Here is a 23,288-nt window from a genome sequence, read left to right as displayed (position 1 = left end):
GATAAACTGGATAAAATCAACTTAAATGATATAAGCAAATTATTTTGTAATCCCTCCCCCCTCCCCCTGAGTTAACGATAAAATTACCCGATTTAGTTTCATATGAATGACTGGTAGCAGGTTTATGGTGGCCGAGGGCTGCCACTCAAAATTTTACAATTTTTCAAAGATTTAATAAAAAATAAAAGATTAAATCTTTGAAAAATTGTAAAATTTTAAGTGGCAGCCCTCGACCACCAAGACTTAACGTAAAACTGTAACTAATGATTGATTATAACGGATATGAGTGACATTTTTGCAAATCGTGTTTTGGCTAAGCTTTTAAATTAAAACACCGAAAATGAGATTTTTTGATGAATTTAATTATTAATCTGGTGTGAATTTCGCCAATCATTGGCGCTCGAACGATACAGCATTTAGTAAGTTGTATCGAGCGGTTTCGGCAATTTGAAGGTTATTTGTTTCAATGTGTACACCCTAAAATTGAGATTGGCTCGGGAAACTTCAGAATTATACATATCAAGAATTCTTACTTTAAAAATAGCAAGTATTCATTTTCCCACCAACAGATTTTTAATTTAAATTTCAAAGTTTTTGTTTTGGAATACAAGGCACTCAGTCATTATTAGAGAAACTTAGTTTTGCGTTTTCAGCTCTCTCCGAAAGTCGCAGTTATGGTTTATTTCAAGTCTTCCCAGACTGATCGTTAATTTCAATTCCTCTCACCAGCGTAACTTTTTTATCAATTTTTTTTTTGTTAATTGATTTGGCGGCGAGGTGTTTGTTTTAACATTGGCACCTGCATTGTTTATCTAAGATCCTGAAAGTAATATCGCAAAGATGTGTTTGTTAAAGCGGTATCCCGATGATAATTTCGCCTGGGGTACAAACATGAGAATAAACTTCAGCGCTTGTGGTAAAATTTGACAGTAACCGATTATGTTGAAACCGATGTTCCCGAAGGGAAATAAGAAAAACAGAAAATGTGTTCGGCTCGATAAAGATCTTTGCGTTTAAAGATCATGTCAATAAACTAACAATCGGTATCTGAGTATTATATTCTCTACACCCAAGATAAATTATTTAAAAACATAAGAAAATTCTTGTGATATCAACACTTTGAATTATATCCAAAATTCAAATACACGACCTTCCCTATGACCTCCCTAATTTAAAATTTCAGATTCACTCTCAGAAATGCACAGGAAATAACTATTCAAGGTGAAGACCGGATCAAGCTCATGTCATCAAACATACATGGTGTTCCCGTTAATCTGCAACTATGAAACATAAAATTACCTTTTTTCCAGAACCAGCGAATTACTTTTTAAGCTTCAAGGAAGGACGGCATTTGGCCTGGTAACGTATCCCATTTAGCATTAAGTATCTAACAAATACAAAACCCTTCCTATCGTCTATCTCGCTAATCAGAGTTATTGTTGTCGACGTTGGGTCATACTGCTTCCCTGACCTTTTAAAATTTAACTGAACTCATCTCGCCGTTGAATTACACCGGGTTAACGTGGTGGAATGGAGAGGAAAGGGAAACAGAATTAGAACAACAGCTTGAGGAGCTTAAAACTTTTCAATTCTTTCTTTTTTTAACATGATTAAGGTTTTTTTTCTTTTTGCAGTTGAGTACTCGATGCATTAAATGGGACGGTCATAATTTATTTAACCCCTTCTGCTCAATTACAGACGTATGGCAAATTATAAGATTAAAATCACTCCTCACAGACACCTACCTGAAAACTGTTTTCCTCTTCGCCTCATTCAATAAAAGAATGACACAGTCACCTGGTTTGTTGTTTGCTACATGGATCTCTCAACAAGCTTCAATTGTTACGCGAAAATTGCTACTTACAGTTTGTAAAATGTTATGAATTTTAAACTTGGGAGACAAAACGTTAACGCAAGGTGATCGCAAAGTTGTATTCGATATTTTCCAGGTAAGTTTTTCAATTCTCATGAAATGAAGTTTCACCTTAGGAACCCTTCGAATTCCTTGTCAATGTTAGCCTCTAGCGTGCCAAATACATGTGCCGATGGCCGCAATAGAAATTGAAACCCGACAAAAATGTTTTTTCTTACATATTTTCAGTTACTCTTTGTTAGACAGCGCACTATTTGAGTTGAAAGAAATAAATAAAGCCAGCAGCCCATTAAGTAATGGGCTGCTGGTGAAGCTCAGTTCAGAGAAATCCAGGAAACTTTTTTTATTTTGGCATTGTTATGTATTATTAAGAGAATATAAACAGTATATATTCTCTTAATTTTATACATTGTAAACGTTTTTGGAACAAGGAATCAATAAAGGAAAGATCAGAAAGATCAGCCTGCGCCACAGCATCTTTTTTTTTTGTCCTATTTCATAAATGCAACAGGGTTTCCAACGTTGACCATTGAATGAAAGTCGTTCGACTTTGACAAAATACGAAATGGGATGGGAAAGAGAACGAATATCGCGTGACTCATGATTTGCCGCTTGACTGCGTGGGATTGGCTAACTGAAAGACGTAGCTAGTGCGCATGACTTTGGTATTTATAGCGAATTTTGTCATTATATTTGCATGCCGGCTCTCTACACGCCATTTCTAATGTCTTTATTTGGGTTTGGCTTTAGAGTTTTGGGACACGAGTAACTCTCTTCGACTCACCCAAGCTAACTGAAAAAATTTGAAGGTGAGCAACTGAATCATTGTTTTTCATTTATCATGATTGTTATACGGTGCTAAAGTTGCCCTTCGAGTCGACCTCCGAATGTCAGGAGCGACAGACAAGGTCTCACTATCTTGAAAACCCTTTGACCAATAATTTTCGAAATCTTTCTAGCTTGAAAAAAGCTACTTAGGCACAAATACACCATCTTTCTAACCGAGGATTCCATAAGCTTTCGAAATATCTCTGCAGCCCGCAAAATGGTTACTAATACCCAGTTGCGTGTAATTTCATTCACCCGGTGATATACTGTAAGATTTTACGCTAGCAACTATCGGTTTTATTTCTTCCAATCGGTAATGTATATATTGTATGATTTTATGCCGTTAACTAACGGTGTAATTTCTTTCAGTCTGTGATATATATACTGTAAATTTTACGCCGTTAATACAATTTTATTATGTACTAGTTTATTATAATTAATATACCGACGCAGATATAGTGGCTTAAAATCGTACGGTCTAAAGACTGTGTTAGTCACATATTACGCCGTTATCTATATTCCCGAAATTGACTTTTATTATTTTTCTTAAAATTGTTAGAAACCTTATTGTAACCATCAACTTGGTTTCCTAAATTTATTTGTCAACCTTAACGATGAATGTTTACGTGCATAAATTTGCTTGTTCGTTCGTTTTCCAAACCTTCGAGTCCTCGCATACCCTAAGCCTTGGCTTGAGCTCTCTATTAGTAGAACTTCATTAAATAGCCTTGTCTTCATTTTTATTGTGTTTTCAAACGATTGCAGCTCATAAGCCAATATTCTACTCTGACTTTGTAAAGTGAAAGGTGAATCAACATTCGTCGCGTTACTGTTTCCTCCCTGCAACCCCTCATTCGTTATCCATAAAAGAAAATTTCCATCCTGTTCGTACGTGAGGATGTTCCAGAGACACGATGCATTGTTCTTGTCCTAAATATTGCAACTTATTTTATCACACAGTGGTCTAATACAAAGTTCAGAACTTCCTTCTATTCATTCTTGCCATTGCGCCTCATGTTAATGGCGTGACGATGATGTCATGTGTCTTTGCCCCTGCTGCGGGGTGGCCTAATCGGTGTCTCAAAATATGTTATCCTCCGGTCCCTTCGTCCATCCAGAATATCTTTATACCCGTGCTCCTTCATCCAAAAAGAAATGTAGATTATTTTCTTGACTGATTGAAGTAGCCTGGTTTCGAAAACGGAGTAGTTTGAATTTAAATCAATGCTTGCAGTGAATTTGGACTTTGAACATACCGCTTGAAGGTTATTCACCGGGTGATATACGATGTGTATACTGCCACTTCAAGTCGAGTTTATTTTCAGCTCTCATATCTTAATTCTTGCCAATTATAATCGCTTGTTCTTTCCTAATATTTTAATGAATGCACTCTGTAAAAAAAGTCTCTTTTTTGCAGTGCTTAAATATCCCTAAAAGTAATTTAGTATATTAAGGATATTATTTTCTTTACCTCCAAAAGAGACAATTTAAGGATGTTCTCCAAGCTGAGAAAGAGGGACTTCGCGGTTAGGGAGTTCAAGGTAATCCAAATGGAATCTGCATATTTTCAATAAGCTTTTTTTTCATGTTTGTTAACAGTTATCTAAAAATAAGGAATTGAAAAAGAGAAATAATGGTCCTCTAGTTTTCTCTTACTAATTGGTGTGTATTTTCGTCGTTTTTAATTTTTATTTAAATATACACATCATTACTTATATACATTACTTATAATACTAACATTACTGAAATTTCTTACGTTCTTACATTACAAGCAAACTTTACTTTCACTGAAAACCAATACTACTTACAATGGAAATAATACTTAGCTGTGCAGATATAAGGACTTGTAGTTTACAAAAGACACATAAATGCAGAGAAATATACAAATGTTCGCAGAGAGCCTGAGCTTGCATCCGGCCGCCATGCTAACTAATCATCAATCGAACGAAAGAAAGTTTAGTTGGAGATGAAATATAGTTGAAATTAGGTACGTTTTGGCCGATTTCGAACTTTCGTATTTGAAAAATTATCTAGCGCCGAAGCTGTGCTGTTTTTATCATCAATGTACGAAGTGGAATGCGTGACGTGGCACTCAAGCGTATGTTCATTGTATCAAAAAGGGGAAAACTGTGTATCTGAAAAGAGAAAAGATTGCTTTGTACGATTTTACCTTGAATGATTTTACATATTAAAGGTATAAATATTAAAATTGCGATAGTGCACATGAATTCTATGCTGCTAAGTTAACTTGGGGCTAAGGACCGAAAATTCCGTGATCTCGTCTGATTGGGTCAATGACAAAAGTAAGATAGAAAAATTCAGTAATTATATATTGCATACACAAAGGCAAACGTGAAGCAACTGATGGTGCATAAGTCTACTCAAAAGCCACGCGCATAACTAATCATAGAATCATAGACGCGATATTTTCAATAACAATTTAAGTCCAGTGTTTAGGTGGCAGTTTTGCATTCGCATGACAAAAAAAAAAAAATGAAGAACGCCGCGGCCCAGCGCAAAAATTTTGGCATTAAAAAGGTCAGTCGAAAAACCGATTCAGTAAAATAATTTGTAAGATCGAGAAAAAGCTCCATTAACCAGCAGCGTTTACTATTACAACCACCTCCCACCTCTCCCTGCGTAGTCATACTCCGTCTCTCACCCCTCCCTGAGTAATAACACTGTGCCTCCCAGCCCTCCCTCAGTATACTAATAGACTGCATCCCGTCCCTCCCTGAGTGCTAATGGTGTGCTTCCCCCCAGATAAAATGGTCCAAAAAAATGGTCCAAAAATAGTCCAAAAAAAAGTCCAGTCCATATTTTACCATATTTTGCTGTCCACGTTAATGAGAGAGATCGGTCTCTGTATTTTTTGTTGATGTTGTTGTTGAAACTCCCACAAGAGTAAGCTGATGAACGGCACGCACTAAACTGTTTATTTTCCGCCTACTTTTGGGGGCCAGGCATAAAAGTCGAGCATCCTGAGGCTCCAATGGCATGTTGTTTTAAATATCCATAGAGAATATAGATACATTCTCATCCGTTAGAGACAACGAAGAACCATGGGAAACATTCGCAAAATATTACTTTTCTGTTTTTCTGTGACAGACATTTTAACTTGTTTAGTGGCAACCTACTAAGTTCCTGATCACATGAAACACCTCTTTTTTCAAATGGCGTTTTCTCCAAGCTCTCTTTTGTTACTTTATTCAAAGTACGAGACATTTCACCTGCTTTTGTTCAGGTACCACAAAATAATTGGTTAAGCTTTGAATACGTTTACATTTTTTCTGGGAAAGCAGCGAACGTTTCTAAAAATTCACTTCCAATCATTTTGGCGTGCTGCAGCGCCACTAAAGGCAGGAAAACTGATACGATTGTTTTCACTGGTGAAAAATATCGTCTGCAACCTGTGATCGGTACTTCTCACTTGTGAGAAAAACTGTTCGACCGATCAGAATTGTGCTGTTTATCATTTTAGAGACAATTTCCCTTAGAGTGAATCTCAGCACGTATAAAATATAGTTAGAGACAACCAAGGACCATAGGAAACATTTGCAGAATATTAGTTTTCTGTGTCTTAACATGTTTAGTGGTAACCCACTAAGTTCCTGATCGCATAAAACAGCTCTTTTTTAAAATGACGTTTTCTCCAAGCTCTCTTTTGTTATTCTATCCAAAGTACGAGACATTCTTACCTGCTTTTGTTCAGATACCACAGAATAATTGGTTAAGCTTTGAATACTTTTACATTTTTCTGGGAAAGCAGCGAACGTTGCTAAAATTTACTTTCATTCATTTTGTGCCACGAAAGGCAGGAAAACCGATACGATTGTTTTCACTGATAGAAAATATCGCCTGCCGGCCTGTGATCGGTCAGACAATTACTTCACACTTCGAACAATCAGAGTTTATGCTGTTTATCATTTGTGCTGTTTATCAGCACGTACATAATAATCAAATACACATTCGGCATTACTCTTATTGCTCATGCAACCTGGTGTCAACAACACGCGAAGGTACGAAATAACACACAATATACAGCTATTTCAATTTACGTTGTCGGATCAAAGCCTCAAGCCTACAAGACAAGACCGAAGGGGAATATGGGATCTTAATCTGTTCTTGTTGCTCTTTGTTAAGACGCGCAAGGCAATACTAATTGTATTTTCAGTCTCCATGTCCATCTCGCGCCGACAACCCCGAAAGCCTAAAATTAATTCTAATCTACCCATACCGCCTTTCGGTCTTGTCCCGTACCCTTGAAGCTTTGATCCGACAACGTAAATTGAAATAGCTGTATACACAACAAAGGGAACGAAACAGAGCTGAAAATATCTTAAGGGAAGAGCCATAAAAGTAAAGAGGTAACTTGCACCTTGGCCTCAACGCGTGGCTTGAAAATCCAATATGACCGCTGTTTTTAGATTGTCGGGGAATGATAATACAATTGAAACGCGTGCGCAGAAACTCTGGAAGATATATGACAACCAAATGTTAATTTTAGACTTCTTTCACAGATAGACGCATGTGAAGTCCAAGATGTAGGGAGCCCCTTCTGTTATTCCCCTGTAGGTAAGCGTTAGCGAATGGTTATTTTTCTTTTGTCCTTCTCAGCTGTCCATATATCGATCTTGATACAACTAGATAACATACTAATCGTCACAAGTACTGATACACCCACTGTTAGTGACTACTGTTAGTGACATGTCGTGGCCATGGGCTCATACCGTGCAGTGATTGAACTTGTACGACAGTGATTTTCCTAACTCTTCTTCGAGTCTTATGGGTGCAAAATTTTTCTGATGAGGTGAAGGCGAAATGTGAGCTAAATTCTAGATGAAAAGCAAACAGAAACTGTTTGTCCAGAACTCAAAATGAAGATTGCAGTTCGGGTACCTTATTGTCTTCGAGATATTTCTTAAAGTGGCTAAGTCACGACTCACGCATGCGCATTTAGAAGGGAGGAAATACTGACACCAACAGGCCGTTGGTATCCTTTGCCGTCCAGTATAAAAAATCCGTTTAATCTTGGGATTTTGCCACCTCCAAAAGCTCTCATACAAAAGCACATTAAGGAAAAGTCTTTGGTGTTGTTTTGGAATGAATATTTTACGAATACTTCTATTTCACATTTCGTGAAACAATTGCCTCCAAAATTCCTTGGTTTGTTTTAACAAGGCGCGAGTGTCACTGAAATATGTTACCTCAACAACGGTGTATCAGACGTCTTCGCTTGCACACCTGGCATTCAACTTCTTGGTAGCATCGAACTCCTGCGTCTTGTAAAAAATTTGTTCTTTTCAGCCTGACCTTTTGAATGTCTTTAAGGATTACTTTGAATAAACCTGTCCTTCCTAGAAAGCTGCTATGTTTGTGTTTGTCGATTTGCCGATAAAGCTCGTGAGAGCTGGCATATAATCAATTTTTTTATGCTTTCCCTAGACAGGCAGAATATAACCTTCAGATTGTGTCTTTAACGAGAGGGAAAGCCGAACAATAGTGATTTCACGCTTTTAAGTGTCAAAATGGAAGAACTTAGGTCGTAGTCTCAAAGAGTGACTTACGCCCTTAAAGGCTAACGTTAATGAAAAGCTTTGTTTAAGAAACCTCAACGCAAAAATAAAAACATTGATTGATAATCTATTTGTTCTAAATCTTCATAGGGAGATTATCAATAGAGTGAAGTTTATCTATGAGGAGTCATAATTACTTACACTAGTTTATAGCACTGAATGTTGGCGAGGAGGCGTCATATTCATCTTAATAGTATTGATTTTCTTCTTTCTTTCATGCTTCGTTTGTGCTTCCGTCCCTGAATCAGAGGTGCACTCGGTAAGAAAAATGCTTAACTGTAGGTTTGATTTTTGTTTTCGTTTCTTTTTTTCTGGTACTCAATAACTTAAAGCAAATTAGTTTCATAAATAAGTTTTAGAATTTCTCCAGCAAAATCGAGTGAGCGATAGCTGAATAGAATTGGTTTTAACCAAGCCAACCATCAGCAAAAAGTAACCTATTGTGACTGGTTAAATTCTGGCAAAGGAACCATGGAATTTGCTCTTCGATTTCCGATTCTGCTCTTATAGACTAGTCTCCTCAATTTAAAAAGTAGTATAAGGCTTAACGCGATCTTTTTATTCAGTGGCCAGCTAGTCAGATCAAATTTAGAAAGTGTTCTTTAATGCCTCTCGTTTATCATAGCATTAACATCTCTCAGAATGAAGATCATATTCTAAGTATAATGCTGGCATTGTCAACCGTTTAGCTTCAAAGTGAAATTTGATATCCTTATGCAAACGTTTTCTTTCAGTCACCGGAAACTAAATATGATTTCTTTGGAGGTTAGCATCGTCAAGTGTTTATTTTTTTCTCCTCAGCTGTTTGGTCCATTAGTAAGTCCAACTAAATATGTAGACATTTCTTTGTTTTCATATTTTCCGTATGCAGCATTGAGCATACTTACCTGTCATATTTGGAGCAAAATTTCGCCACAAATACGTTTTTATTTCCCAAAAACTTACATAAAAGTTATCAATCACTTACCGCTTCTGCCCTACCCATCTTGGGAGTTGTATTTCCCCGCTTAAAACCCTGAAAGATGCCTTAAATTTTGGTAATGGTGAATGTACTGAGGTTTGATTATCATTGCTAGAACACCACTTTGTTCACAAATTTATCACGAACGCTGCTACCCGGCTTAAAAGTTATGATCTTACACAAGCCTTACTAAGCGGCAGCCATTTTTAAATGGCCCGAAAAGCCTGCATAATGAGGGATATCCGCCATCTTGTCTTGGATTGTTGGTAATAACTAAAAACATAGATATGGCGCATAAATAGTCAGTCCTGAAAGTTTTTTCGTATAAATTGTTGTCTATTCAGAAACCCAACAACTGAACACATTCACAACTTTCCTTGTAGCCCATTCTTTTCGAGAGTGGACATTGGGCAAACGTATTGGAGCCGGAGCTTTTGGCGAGGTACGTTAACTTACATTGTAATCAAGGATTTGACGTAAAACTAAATAAATGCCAAAAAATAACAGGATTGTACTCGGCCTTTTGTGAGACTTGACTACAATCTTTGGATAAAATGTGCTTCTCATTGAAACTGAGTAATCTTAAAGAGTAGCCCTATTACTAAATCAACACCGAGCTCAAGTTAGTTCTAACTTAGCGGAGGTAAGAATCACGGTCTCTAGATTACAGTAACAAGGCTACTTTGTTTCTTATCCTTCAATATTTTTGCAGCGCGTGAAACAAAATGTTAACGATCAGCCTGTTGTTTGCTTGTTCCCTTGTCAATGTTCTCTATTACGAATTAAAGAAAACACAAATATATCTCTTCTTCTGTAACGATCAAAAAACATTCTTTCATCTTGAATACATTTTAAAGGCAGGCTTTTATCGTGGTTGACGGAAAGGTTTGAAAATTGGGGAATATCACCGATTACCATATGGCAGGCAGCACCCGTGGGCAATATGAAGTGAATACTGCGTTCCGATTGGCTACCCGCGCGGGCATGACGAGCCCATCTTGCGCTTTCCCGCTTTGATACCGCGAAAGAAAGGAAAAACTGCCTGGGATGGACTAACAAATTTGGAAATTTTTTTAAAATATTTGCCATGGAATTTTAAAAGCGGTAGAGGACAATCAAAACAAAAAGGAATGAACGAGTTTCGTGAGTTTATTGTGCTACAAAAACCGTTGTTTTATTAAAATTGAAGCGAAACCTTTTTGCTGTACAATAAATTCTTTATTGACTAAGCTTGTTCGGTCAAGATGTCTGGATTTTAACCTCCTTCTTCTGTTTTTTGCGTTTTTATGGACCGCTACTTTGTCTCCGTTCGAAAAATTGCCAAAAAGAACTTTTCCAATATCCAGCCAATCTTAACCTCATGCTTGGTCAACAACGCATATACACCGTATTTCCTCGAACAAGCACCTGAACGCCCTATTTAAAATTTCGGCTGAAAGGGGGGGGGGGGCCCTTATTTAGTTTCCTTTCAACGAATCGTAACTTTATTTTGGCCACATCTTAGATAGACGTAGACGTGAGGTCAATATTTACATCTTTCGTTTTTACAATCAAATGGGGAAAGACTTACTTGCTTTAAGAGATGACAGGGAAGAGGCCAAGAAGTATGACGACGATGTAATTAGAAATTACAAAGTGGAGCATGTGCATGGCTCTGACAGTTTATAGCTTGTTGGTTGTATTCTGATTGACCTATCATTCCTTATCAACTACGTTCTTAAAACGCAGCCCAATAACTCAATAATGCTAGAAATTACTGGTCCTCGAAGGCCAGAGAATGGTCTAGTTATGCCTGGGAAGATTACGGCATTTGCCAAGAGCGCAGCAATATGACAAAATTTAAAAGAACAGGTAACACACATAGGGAAACTCTGCAAGCACACAGAGATAGAAATAAGTGGTACATAAGAGAAACTATTATCCTTTGCTGATCCCGCTGTCGTTTAAGGTTATCAATAAATTGGCAATAGAACCAGGTTTCATTTGTTTCCCTACTAATTTGAAATTGATTGAGGGGGAGCCTTATTCGAGGGTGGGGGGGCGCTTATTTGATGTTTGGCCTAACTGGTGCGCGCTTATTCGGGGAAGGGCACTTATTTGAGCGTGGGCGCTTATTCGAGGAAATACGATATTCCCCAATTTACCTGGGGGGGCATATTCGGTCACGTGATGCGTTTAGACCAATCACGCGCGATCAACAATTCAAAAATGGAGAAGCCTTGACTGTGCTCTGTTCTGTTGTAAAGCTCGCAGAAAGCGGTTAGAGCACGAAAGAAGAGTAGGGAGAAACACGTGTCCACATCTCTTAGTTTCTCCCACTTCTTGAGTACTCATGCCGCTTCCTAAGTGCTTTGCAACAGTACAGGTCGCAGTCAAGGCTTCCCTATTTTTTAATAATAAAGAATCTGTTGAGTTCCCCACGCATTACTTTCAATTTTTTTTAAACAAATATTATTTCCAAAGCGAACAACAATGTCGTCAGCATGCTCCACACTCATAAAGCGTGCTACAATAAGCCGATTAGAATCCCTGTTAGAATGGTTCAAATAATCTGATTGGTTGAACAAGACTGAAGCTGTCAAAAATGTCAAACCACAAACTTGGAGTTAACAATCTGCACATCTTACAAACTGATAGGTAGGTTGGCAGGTCGAATTTGACACTTTCCCCTGAAGTTTCAAGTCTCTAAAATAGAAACTAAAAGACATATTCAGTGAAATCCGGCCGAATCGAGGCTCATAATTGTGGTGTTTACGGCTGAATAACCACTGAGACGTTCGGTAGAAACACAACGATATTTAATCAACCTGTGAGACGAAACCCGACTACAGAATAGCTTCTCTTCATAAGGACCGCGTGTGCATTCCGAACATTATGATTGGCAGCTGTCAGAAACACTACATCTCTCCCCTTCTTGATTGTAAACTTGAATACATGTATGTCTGGAAAAGATCGACTTAAGCAACTGAACTCTAATGATTAAGAACGATAAACTGGAACGTGTTTAGCTTGTCACAAAGTTCAACTGCAAGCTTCGAGTGTCTGGTTCTATTGCACAAGTAGGACAAAGTCTTTCAGTTTTGCAGGGAGCCTTGTTTGCCTCTGAGATCGCCGCAAGGGTGTAATTGGGCTTGGAGAACTTGATGACTTGTCTTGTTCTGAAACTTCTGGTGGCCAAGGCTCTGCTGTTAGATCTTCGTCTGCCTGCCCTTGTGTTATCTTTTCAGCATGCCTTATGTGGTTCGGGACAACTTTGAACATGGATGAGTTCCGCGTGATAGTTTTATTCCCATTGCTTGCTGTAACCATAGATCCTTTCTTTTCTTCAACCACGAGAGGTACTGGACTGAACGGGGAGCTTAGCTTGTTGCGCTTTGGTTGCTTAATAAGGACTGTGTCTCCTAGCTTGATCTTGCTCTCTCTCACTCCTAACTTATGGTCTGCATATGCTTTCATCTTCAACTTCTGTTCTGCATCCCTATCTGTCATGCTCTTCTGTTTCTCAAGAACTGGTGGTGTCACTTCTGGTAGCGTAGTCTTGAGTTTCCTGTGATTAAGTGCTTCGCACGGCGAAATTTCAGTGGTCGAATGAGGTGTCGCCCGATACTGTCGTAGAAACTTGTAGAGTTCTTGTTTCCAGCTCTTGTGCTCAACGGTAGCGGCTCTCACGCACTTCCCTAGTGTCTTCATGAAACGTTCCGCTTCGCCATTAGCTCTTGGCCAGAGAGGCGTGATTTTGCGGTGGTGAAAACCCAGATGCTCAGCAAAGTTCTTGAATTCCGCGCCATTGAAGGGGGGTCCGTTGTCACTCTTTAAGACATCAGGAATTCCTTGTCGAGCGAAGATTGAGTCAAGCTTCGGGATGGTGGATCTAGCAGAAGTGGATGTGACGATTTCAACTTCTGGGAAACGGCTGTACTCGTCTATGACGACCATGAGGTACTCTCCTGAAGGGAGTGGTCCAAGAAAGTCCATCGCAAGTTCTTTCCAGGGGGCGTTTGGTAGCGGTGTCATCTTTAGAGGTTCGAGTCGTTCTGCCTTACTAGTAGTTGTTGCTTGGCATGGTAAACAGCTGTCGACTTTTTCCTTAACCATCTTGTCTACACCAGGAAACCACACTTTCTCTCTGATGAGGCGTTTTGTTTTTACCATTCCTTGGTGTCCAACGTCTGCTAGGTCTACAGCTCTGCCTCTCAGTACTTTTGGGACTACAATCCTGTTTCCTCTCAGTACAATTCCTTGGTAGGCCGACAGTTCGTCCTTCACATTTCTGTACTCCTGTACTTCGGGATGTGTCCAATTGTCAGTCTCGATGGCCTTGATAAGTGCTTGGAGCGAAACGTCCTTCTCCGACTCTAACTTGATTTCTTGCAGCGTCATTGCTTTTGGCACTGCCTGGTTGCATACATAGTTCACGTAGTCTTCTGCAATGCTGCTCTCCTTGCTTTCTATGTTACTTGGATGGCGGCTCATAAAATCGGCTGGATTCTCTGCGTCCTTGCCAGGTCGATAGGTGAGTTGGCAGTTGTAAGGCATGAGCCTCAGCTTCCATCTGTCGATGCGCGCTGACGTTGGCTTGTGACTGTTAAAGATACCTAGGCGTGGTTTGTGGTCTGTGGCAATGGTGAACTCTGATCCATACAAATAAAGATGAAAATGTTCGACTGCCCAGACTACTCCTAGCATCTCCCTCTCCGTTTGAGAGTATCTGCTCTCGACGTCACTGAGTGCTCGGCTAGCGTAACTGATAACTTTACCATCCTGTACCAACAATCCTCCAAGTCCGACAGGGCTCGCGTCGACTATCACTTCACTCTTGAGTCTTGGATTGAAGTACGACATCACGTGATTCTTGATCAGGCTGTCTTTCAGCTTGTCGAATGCACGTTGCTGTTCGTCGGCCCACTGCCATGACTTGTCCTTCTTGGTTAACAGTCGTAGGGGAGCAGTTATCGAAGCGTAGTTTGGAATGTAACGAGACACATATTGAGCCATTCCCAGCAGAGACTTCACCTCGCCGATGCTTTCTGGCTTGTTCATGTCAGTGATCGCTTTGATCTTGGCAGGGTCTGCCTTGACTCCATTCTTGCTGAAAATCTGTCCGTAGAACTTAATCTCACTCCTTGAAAAGGAACATTTCTCCTTGTTCAGGCGTACGCCATGTTGTTTCAGCCGTTCCAGTACACCACGGAGGTTCTCATCGTGTTTCTTCTGAGTTTTTCCATAAACGATAATGTCGTCGGACATATTCTTGCATCCAGGGAGGCCTGTGAGTATTTCTTCGATTGCGTTCTGAAAGATCTCGGATGCTGCGTTAATTCCAAACATGAGGCGCTTGTATCTTCGGAGTCCGACGTGTGTGCTGAATGTGGTAATGTAGCGGCTCTCTGGGGCCAGCTCCAGTTGGTGGTATCCAGACGAAAGGTCTAACTTGCTGAAGACTGTCGCTCCGTTGAGGTCAGCAACCAGATCGTCTATGGTCGGCATCAGGTGTTTTTCTCGTTTAACAGCCTTGTTGGCCTCTCGCATGTCCACACATATTCTCACTTCACCAGAGCTCTTGGGGACTATGACAATAGGGCTCACCCAGGGTGTTGGGCCCGTTACAGTCTCGATGATGTCTAGCTCTTCTAATCGCTTTAACTCCATTTCGACATCCTTTCTGACATGGAAGGGTATCCGACGGTGTGGTTGTTGTTTGGGTGCAACGTTAGTGTCTATGTGAAGCTTGATGACTTTCCCTCGCACTTTGCCGATTCCACCGAACAGGCTCTCCAAATCTCCGTTAGTGGGGGACTGGGGACTGGTCTCGTCAGGTTTGACTTGATTGATGATCTTGAGCACACCAAGTTTCGTAGCAGTGTTAAAACCCAGGAGGTTTCCTGAAGCACCTTTGATGACGTGCAAGGTTGTCCATGTGCTGCTGGCGTTGACGAATATTTCGGCTTCGATGGTTCCCAGAACAGGTAGGGGTGTGGATGATCCGTAGGAGAAAATTCTGCGCTTGGAGGCTTCTGGTACCGTCCGTTGGTATAACTCCCTGAAGGTGCGTTCGTCTATGAGATCGACCGATGCACCGGAGTCGACCATCATTTCGATTTGCTTTCCATCGATCCTGACGTGGCAAGTTGGTTGCTTGTCACCGCCTATAGTGTATACGTATTCGTCATTTTCGGTCGTGTCTTCATGTGAGACGTGTTTTGCTGACTCAGGTGGATTTGTTCTACAAACACGAGCAAAATGGTTTAGTTTGCCACAGGAGGTGCACTTCTTGTTCCTCGCGGGGCAGGAGTCTTTGTGAGGGTATGGTCCGCCACAGTTCCTACATTTAATATTCTCTTTTCGGGAGTTGCTGTGATTGCGTGACTCGTAGCGAGTGCGTGACTCCTGGCGAGGTTGTTGATGGCGCTGTTTCCCTTTGAGATATGTCGAGATTTCTCTCTTCTTAAACTTTACCGCGTTTACGGTTTGTTCGTGATTTTCTAACTCCTTTGCTTGTATTTCGCTTAATTCTAAGGCTCTACCAGCTTTCATGAGGCCGGCTAAGTCGAGGTCTTCTCGCAGAGCTTTGCGCCGCAGGGAATTCGATTTACAGTTCAAGATAATCTGTTCTTTGATTTCTTTGTCTGGATTTGTGAAAAGGAGAACAGGAGAAGTGAGCAGTTAGTTTCTCGACGGCCTTTTTGTAATCTTTGTCTCCACCGACGTCTTGAAGCGTGTCGAAGATCTCGTCGACTTCTGGACCGCCGTAATGCAGCAAAAGGGCTCTCTTCTGCGTATCATCGGAGATTCCCATTCCAATAGTTAGTCTCTCGAATCTTCCTAACCATTTCTTCCATCTTGGGCCTGCATTTCCATCGAGGTGAACTTCAAACGGTGGAAAGTTTGGTAGAGAAATGGCCATGATGTTTACGCGGGAAAATGCTTCGAAGATCGCTTTGGATTTTTCTGTGAAAATCACTTCGGAAATCCCGTTAAATCCTTTTGGTTTTGTTGTGTGTGTGTTCTATGAATAATCCTCGTCGCCAGATGTGGTGTTTACGGCTGAATAACCACTGAGACGTTCGGTAGAAACACAACGATATTTAATCAACCTGTGAGACGAAACCCGACTACAGAATAGCTTCTCTTCATAAGGACCGCGTGTGCATTCCGAACATTATGATTGGCAGCTGTCAGAAACACTACAATAATTACAAAAACACGCAATTTTTTTCACATGAAAATTAGGAACAAACTGTTCAAGGCTTGTGCTTCATGAATGAACTACAGCCGAATTTACAGGAACATAGAGATTGCTCGGGATGACAGCGCCGTAAAACTCGCCTGCTGTGACTGATGCGTCATCCTTTCCGATGCGTTGAGGTGGACCTCAACGCATCGGAAAGTATGTTAGGGCAAGCTCTTAGTTGTTCTCTCGAAGGGCGGCCGATGTTATTTCTAAGGCTTCTTCACTGCGATGACCGGATATCATAATGTTGAGCTAGCCGCGTTGGACCTCGGCATGATTCATGATTAGTATGAATTCTTAAAGTTGTGCCAGTTGGCCATATCTTCCATCATTCCTGTTTTGTTCTGTTTTTGAACAAGAAACTATGCTTTATTCACGAGTGTTAGCTGTGTTGAATTCTTACTACCGTACGTAAGCCTGCAATCTAACTGAGCGAAAACCTTCAAAACTCGGACTGTCGATTGCGTTTTCTTTGTGAGAATTTTCGTCTCTGCTCACTTTATAATAACCTTTGTTGGGTTCCTCTGTTGTTATTTATCCGCCTCGGGAAATGGTCGGACATAGTACAATTTGGCAGGTGGCGTGACCTTGTCAAATCCTTCCCCCCCCTCTCCAGACTGGTCCTGAATCCCCTTGAAGAAACTCTCCTACAACCAGTGCTGAAGACTTTTATAACAGTTCTTATCATAATGAAGGGCTGGAAAATAAACTTACAGGAGCTCCGCTTTTAGGCTTGGCTAAATCTATATTATTTGATGGAATTTAACATAAAACAAAATTTGAAGGATTCGACGCAAATTTAGAGCTATTCCTAGTCATCGGTAATAAAGTTCGAAGAAGTCTCACAATATTATTTCTACAGAATTAAGTGAGGAAGTCACGTACCACGTTGCAACAATTCCAACAGAGAACAGACTTGCTTTCTTACAGGGTAACCCCGCCGTAGGCACACTCCATTCTTGTTGCAAAGACAACACTGTTTTTAGAGTAGAGAAGATTGCGTAGCTCCTTCTAAGATAGTCGATTTTATTTCTAAAAACGGCAACTGATAAACGATTTAATCTGGGAAATTTTTTCAGGTATATGAGTGTACTTTTCCAACGGGAGACTATAAAGGCCTGTGTGCTGTGAAAATAGTCAAGATAGAGCCTCAGTATACTCAATCGCAAAAGGTTAGTCTTGTACCCTTTGATGTAAATGTTTTCATTTAAGAAAACGTCCGATTTTTAGCTATACGGTTACTGCTACATCAAAAAATTTGTCTATTAATTAGAAATGAGCCTTCTCTTCGGATTCACGAAGAATTCATTTATCTTGAAAAATTTATTTCTTCGAAATTCCAGGAGGTGGAACTACTCACAAATGAAATCAACATTTTGAAAGAAATCAGACACGACCGAGTTGTGGCCTATTATGAAAGCGTAGAGAAAGACAATCATCTCCATCTATTTATGGAATTTATGAGAGGGGTAAGTTTAAAGAAGAGCAATATTTAATGCCTCTGCGGTTGATGAATGATTACTATAACCTTTTGAGTGTTCTAAAGTCTTGATGGGTATTAATTGAGATGAGGGGCGTTACTGAAATCAAAATAAACTTAAGTTTTACTATAGCTCTGGATACAGCTGATAAAGCTTTCTCTAAGCGACTTCTAATTCTGGATAGCGAACATTGACTTTTTCTGATTCTATATTTCTTCAATCTACCTTGGTTAACTTCATTACTATTGTAAATATGTTTAGCAATCATTCCACGATTGCACGTTGGATGTGAGATGATAGATAGCCAACGAGGCCCATCTTCTTGTGCCATCTGATATTACTTCACTGATTTAGTCTATACCAATAGATTATAAATTGCCCATAATCTCCTGAATATACTAAAGCAACTATTTACCTCTGTGTCTGTGGCTCAGTAGCGGCCCGGTAAATATCCACCACCAGCCTTCTCCACTTTAATGAATAGCTGTGAATTGTAATCCATGAATTGTTTTTGCTCGAGCGCCTTTGGTCTCAAAACGTCACGTTACTAGATATACCCCACCGAAAACAAAGGAAAATCGGGTAATATTCTCTAAGTGAGTCCCTAAAGTCGGTGTTAAGAATAAAATTCAAGATAAGACAGTGTTTTGGGATTTTGCAGAGAAGGGACATATTTTTGTTTGTTTATGAAGTCGTACCAGCGAACACTGAAAAGTGAACATCCAAGTCAGTGAAAGGTAAACTTTTCGTGAACATTTAGTCTTTCGCGCTGCAAAAATATTACATAGGATGATAGACACAGTAGCCTCCATCCGGCGCGAAATTATACTCGAACGTTTGTCCTCGGACAAAAAAAGTTCCTTTAAGCTCATAGTTTTCCTCGAGCTTCGCTCTCGGAAAACTGTTCTCTTCAAGGAATACATAAGGACAAGTATACGAGCACAATTTCGCACTAAATGCATGCTATTGTTTATTTAATCTACATGAAAAATACCGAAATTTTGGCGTTAAGCACGCTAAGGATTGTTTGATGTTATTTGATAGGGATCATTGTATGATCGCATAAAGAAGAAAAAAGTTCTCTCTGAAAAAGAGTCGAGAAAGTACACCATGCAAATATTGGAAGGAGTATCTTTTCTACATTCAAAAGAAATTATTCATAGGGACATCAAAGGTGCATAGATCATACATATTAAATATTGTAGTAAATACATTGATTAGCCATCACGCAAATAATTGTCTGAGATGCCAGTTTTTGTCTTCTTCCTCATACGTGGTCTTTATTTGCAATCGTCTTTGAAATTTACCTCACACAATTCAAGTAGTTAATCCACAATAAAAGTTCAGGGAGAGATCATTCGGTGATGTCTGATACCGATATTAATCACTGGGGTAAACTCCGCTCTAATGTCAATTGTATGTTGTGCATTACCTGAAGTCTTCATTAATCTCTAATTGATTCATTCATATATTCTTAGGAAAAAACGTCCTTCTAGATGAACATGGAAATGTTAAACTGGCAGACTTCGGACTATCGAAAGTAATTCAGGTACAATTCTATGATATTTTGGATCCTTTCAATTAATTATATCCTCTGATGTGGATTGTGTTTGTAGCGGGCAGAACGGTTAACGGTCAATTCGCTACCACAACAAACTCGCCACTACTGAAAGTCAAATCGCCACCGGTGGTGATTTGAGTTTTCCGTAATGCGTAGCCTATCGTGTGAATCTCGCATTAAATGAAATAAAACTTGTTGATATCAAGAAGATTATGATCATTTTGCGTAAAGCGAAACCAGAGTGATTTTCGCCGAGTGATATTCGTTAGGTGAAGTCTATAAATCTCTAATTGATTCTTTCACATATTCCTAGGATCAAACGTCCTTTTAGATCAAGATAGAAATGTAAAATTGGCAGATTTCGGACTATCGAAAATAATATTCCTTTGAATAAACTCGCCACCACTGAAGGTCAAATCGCCTCCGGTGGCGATCTGACGTTTTCGTTTTGTGTAGCCTTCGTGTGAAGCTCGTGTTAAATGAAATAATCGCCACCGGTGGCGATTTGACTTTCAGTGATGGCGAGTCTTTTTGCTGTTGTGGTGGCGAATTGACCGGATACCGACAGAACGCACACTTCATTTGATTGATTTTGCGGGGATAGGATTTTCACGAAATGCACACGGGCAATATCACACATATCATTACAATGCATTTCTCAGTTAAGCCTCACAAACAGACAGCATTACTAACTTTTCCTGAAAAAATGTACAGGCTGAAGACGATAAGCCGCGATAAACAGATATAAAAACTTGTAGATGGATTTTATTACTGTAAAAAACCATTATGCGATCACACGAAGAAATTCTTCACAAATTTTTACACGCCACAAATAGGGCTTTGCTCTCTTTGAGCAGGGTAGTTATAAACGGTATTTTACATTTCGTGGTGGAAAATTTGTTTGTTTACTTGCAATTCGGCAACTTCAAATGTTGCATATAATTCCTTGCAAACCCCATCCTGAACGTCCGAAACTGTCTTTGATTTTGACCTGTGGGGAGCCCTGTGGGGTCATTGGTTTAGAACAAAGTGGTAAGAGCAAAATTTGAAACAAATTAGCCATCCCCGCTCCTCTCGACTCTCGGCGAGAAAGATAATTTGGTGTGAAATTCAAATGTTTACCCTCCAAAGGTCCGTTTCTTAAAAGAATCTTGGTCTCTTTCATCCACATTCAGAAAATTGGGAGCAAAACCGCTCTTGAATCCTATTGCGGCACTCCCTACTGGATGGCACCAGAAATGTTCTGGGGAAAAGGATACGGTAAAAAGGCAGACATTTGGTAAGTTTAACTGTCTTCATAATGAGTAAAACACGCAGAGAAAGATAGAGAGAGACAGAGAGAGAGAGAGAGTGCTGGAAGGGACAAAGGTGGTAATGCTGCGTAGTTAGCTGTTTAACTACTTGTGATAGACCTGTTCCTTCGCATTCGTCCTATTCCGCCGATGTCGGTTGTTACGTCGAGCTTATCACTCCTTTCCTTGGATCTGATTTTATGAAAGAGAGGATCAAGTTTCATGAGAGTATGAAGATTAAAATTGATTTAAATCATTGTTTAAGTCTGGTCTCAAAGAGTTGGTTTCTTTCTTTCCTAAAGGAGTGTCGGTTGTACAGCTGTGGAAATGTTGACGGGAAGCCCTCCGCTGGGTGACCTTGAACCAATGGCGGCCATCTTCCTTATTGGATCTAAGCCAACGGTACCAAAGTTGCCGAAGGATACATCAAAAGCTACAAAGGATCTTATTGCGGCTGCTTTGACATGGTTTGTATGGTTAAAAATGTATATGTAAATGTTAGAGGTAGTAAGGATGAACTATTCATACTTGCTTCAATTGTAGGAAACCTCAGAAACGACCATGGTCGAACGATTTGCTGGATGAATTTTTTTGAAGTGCCGTTCGGAAATGTTTTTGGGGTAAGCGCCTGATGAAGCATTCACTTTCTTAAAAGAATATAAAATTTGAATCTGACATCTTGTTAGTGGGCTAAAGTGATTCAATTTGCCGGTAGAGAAAGCGCGGCTGAGTGACTGCATAGTGCTCGCAATGCGGAAGTTCCAAGTTCGAAACACACATTCACAGTTGTCTGGATTTGCTTTTTAACTGTTCCAAACTCAACAGTTCTACCATACTTGTAAATAGTCAACTAGTTCCCCTTCTGCCATTTGGTGTTTTTAAAAAGCACGCATTCAACCCCTAGCTACACAGGCCATGTGTCAATTTTTATTATATAGTTGGTGCAGTGTCATTCACACCACGTTTTCATTTGATATTCGGAAATTCTATCCTTCATTTCTTCTTCACTCGTTCGTTTTTATCAATTTATTTTCATTCTTCAATTTTCATTCATATCTTTTCATCCATTATTTATCTATCTATTTATTTATTTATTTATTTGTCTGGCTAAATTTTCCTTTTTTGTCGAAAAGTAATCAAAAGGAAAGTTAAAGCTCCTCTTCTATGACTTCTGTACTTCGAACTTTTGAATGGTTACACTTAAATCGCAGCGCTAAGGGCAGCTCTTATTATTTCGACAGGGCCTCTCGGATGTTCCAATCAAAGACTGATCCATGTGTCTATATAATGTAATCAAAGTAAACCAAAACGAAAGTAGTTTTATAAGAGTTCTTTGCAACTATGCTTGATGCAACTCTTGTTAATGTAATGATGGAATTTAAAAATGGGAGAGGTTTGGTGAATTTCCTCCTATCTGTCAGAAAAATTGCCCTCCGGGGTCCCTCAGGGAAAAACTTAGACCCATGACCATTTCTTGTACTTATAAATAATTGATATGTTGACAATTTAGCTAATGTACGGAAGTACGTTGACGATATGACCGTATCTGAAGTCGTTGCCAAGGGCAACCGAAATTGTACCCTGGAGATTGCGCATAAGGTTGCGGAGTGGTCTACGCAGAATAGAGTCCACCTCAATAGCGAGAAATGTAAGGAGCTCAGGATATCTTTTGTAAAGGATAAGCCACAGTTTTTCATGGTAATGAACTAGAGAGGGTGTCTAGTGCTAAACCACTAGGTCTAACCATTACGAGCAACCTTACATTGAACGAGCATATTAGTCAGGCGCATTTTTCTTTAGAAAGAAGTCTTCAAACCCGAGCCTAGATTCATCAGTAGAAGAGTTCATAGACGGACAGGAAAATGAAAACACCACAAGACCAAACACGATGTTGCTCTGTTCCACGAATTTCTTGTTTTGAAAGGCGAGTTGAGACAAATGGACGAATTGACTCTTCAAGAGCTGAATGAAGTCTTGGGTTTTCACCTCTGCATATCAAATTTTGAACTTCCTTAGAACTATCTCGACATATTTTCAGGATGTCTTTTTTTTAATCAAATTAGTTCTACCTTTTAACGGGACTTTTGCTAAATAATTTAAACGTAAAGTATTTTACAAGGAAGCCATTTCAGTGCAACTCTCGAATAGTGAGGCGGCTTCACCGCGCGTTGTTTTCCTTTGAAAGAAAATAAAGATAAGTTTATCTTTGAGTTCTGTTCACTTATGAATCTCGGTATGTATATAATAAATAAGTTACTTGCGGTTGGTTCGCTTGTACGATTTTTATTTACTCGTTGTGAATAAAAATCGTACGCTCTCACCAACCGCAAAATAACCTATGAATATATATATATATATATATATATATAGAGGAAGTCTGTAAGTCGATTTTCGCGTGGAACAGTGCTCAATACGTTGAAGCAGAGCAGAATAAATAAATATTATGAGAGGAAAAAACGACGCAACTACATATCCCGACAAGCCT

General features: G+C 39.6%; 1 protein-coding gene across 3 annotated transcripts; it reads left to right on the top strand.

Moving 5' to 3' along the window:
* The first annotated feature begins 2,567 nt into the window (after window positions 1-2,567).
* On the top strand, window positions 2,568-22,965 carry LOC131784810 (mitogen-activated protein kinase kinase kinase 2-like). Of its 3 annotated transcripts, none has more exons than XM_066165730.1 (14): window positions 2,568-2,682; window positions 4,182-4,242; window positions 7,222-7,276; window positions 8,526-8,536; window positions 9,012-9,042; window positions 9,622-9,680; window positions 17,549-17,641; window positions 17,813-17,938; window positions 18,995-19,124; window positions 19,429-19,499; window positions 20,687-20,790; window positions 21,106-21,270; window positions 21,347-21,423; window positions 22,045-22,965. In XM_066165730.1, the coding sequence occupies exons 2-13, from the start codon at window positions 4,195-4,197 to the stop codon at window positions 21,396-21,398; spliced, it is 945 nt and encodes a 314-aa protein (XP_066021827.1). In that variant the 5' UTR covers window positions 2,568-2,682; window positions 4,182-4,194; the 3' UTR covers window positions 21,399-21,423; window positions 22,045-22,965. The 3 variants fall into 3 exon arrangements, with proteins under 3 accessions (XP_066021827.1, XP_066021825.1, XP_066021826.1); XM_066165728.1 differs by having other exon boundaries at window positions 8,472-8,536; XM_066165729.1 differs by lacking the exon at window positions 21,347-21,423 and having other exon boundaries at window positions 8,472-8,536.
* The last annotated feature ends 323 nt before the right edge of the window (window positions 22,966-23,288 follow it).

Source organism: Pocillopora verrucosa, chromosome 4, assembly GCF_036669915.1.
Source record: "Pocillopora verrucosa isolate sample1 chromosome 4, ASM3666991v2, whole genome shotgun sequence".
NCBI classification, from domain to species: Eukaryota; Metazoa; Cnidaria; class Anthozoa; order Scleractinia; family Pocilloporidae; genus Pocillopora; species Pocillopora verrucosa.
This window is presented reverse-complemented; position numbering and strand designations above follow the sequence as displayed.

Coding starts and splice junctions, on each gene's coding strand:
- LOC131784810 (XM_066165729.1), top strand. CDS start 4,195: ATGTTCTCCAAGCTGAGAAAGAGGGACTTCGCGGTTAGGGAGTTCAAG. Junction 4,243..7,221: donor TCGCGGTTAGGGAGTTCAAG/GTAATCCAAATG, acceptor CTTCTTTCACAG/ATAGACGCATGTGAAGTCCA. Junction 9,043..9,621: donor TAAATATGATTTCTTTGGAG/GTTAGCATCGTC, acceptor CTTTCCTTGTAG/CCCATTCTTTTCGAGAGTGG.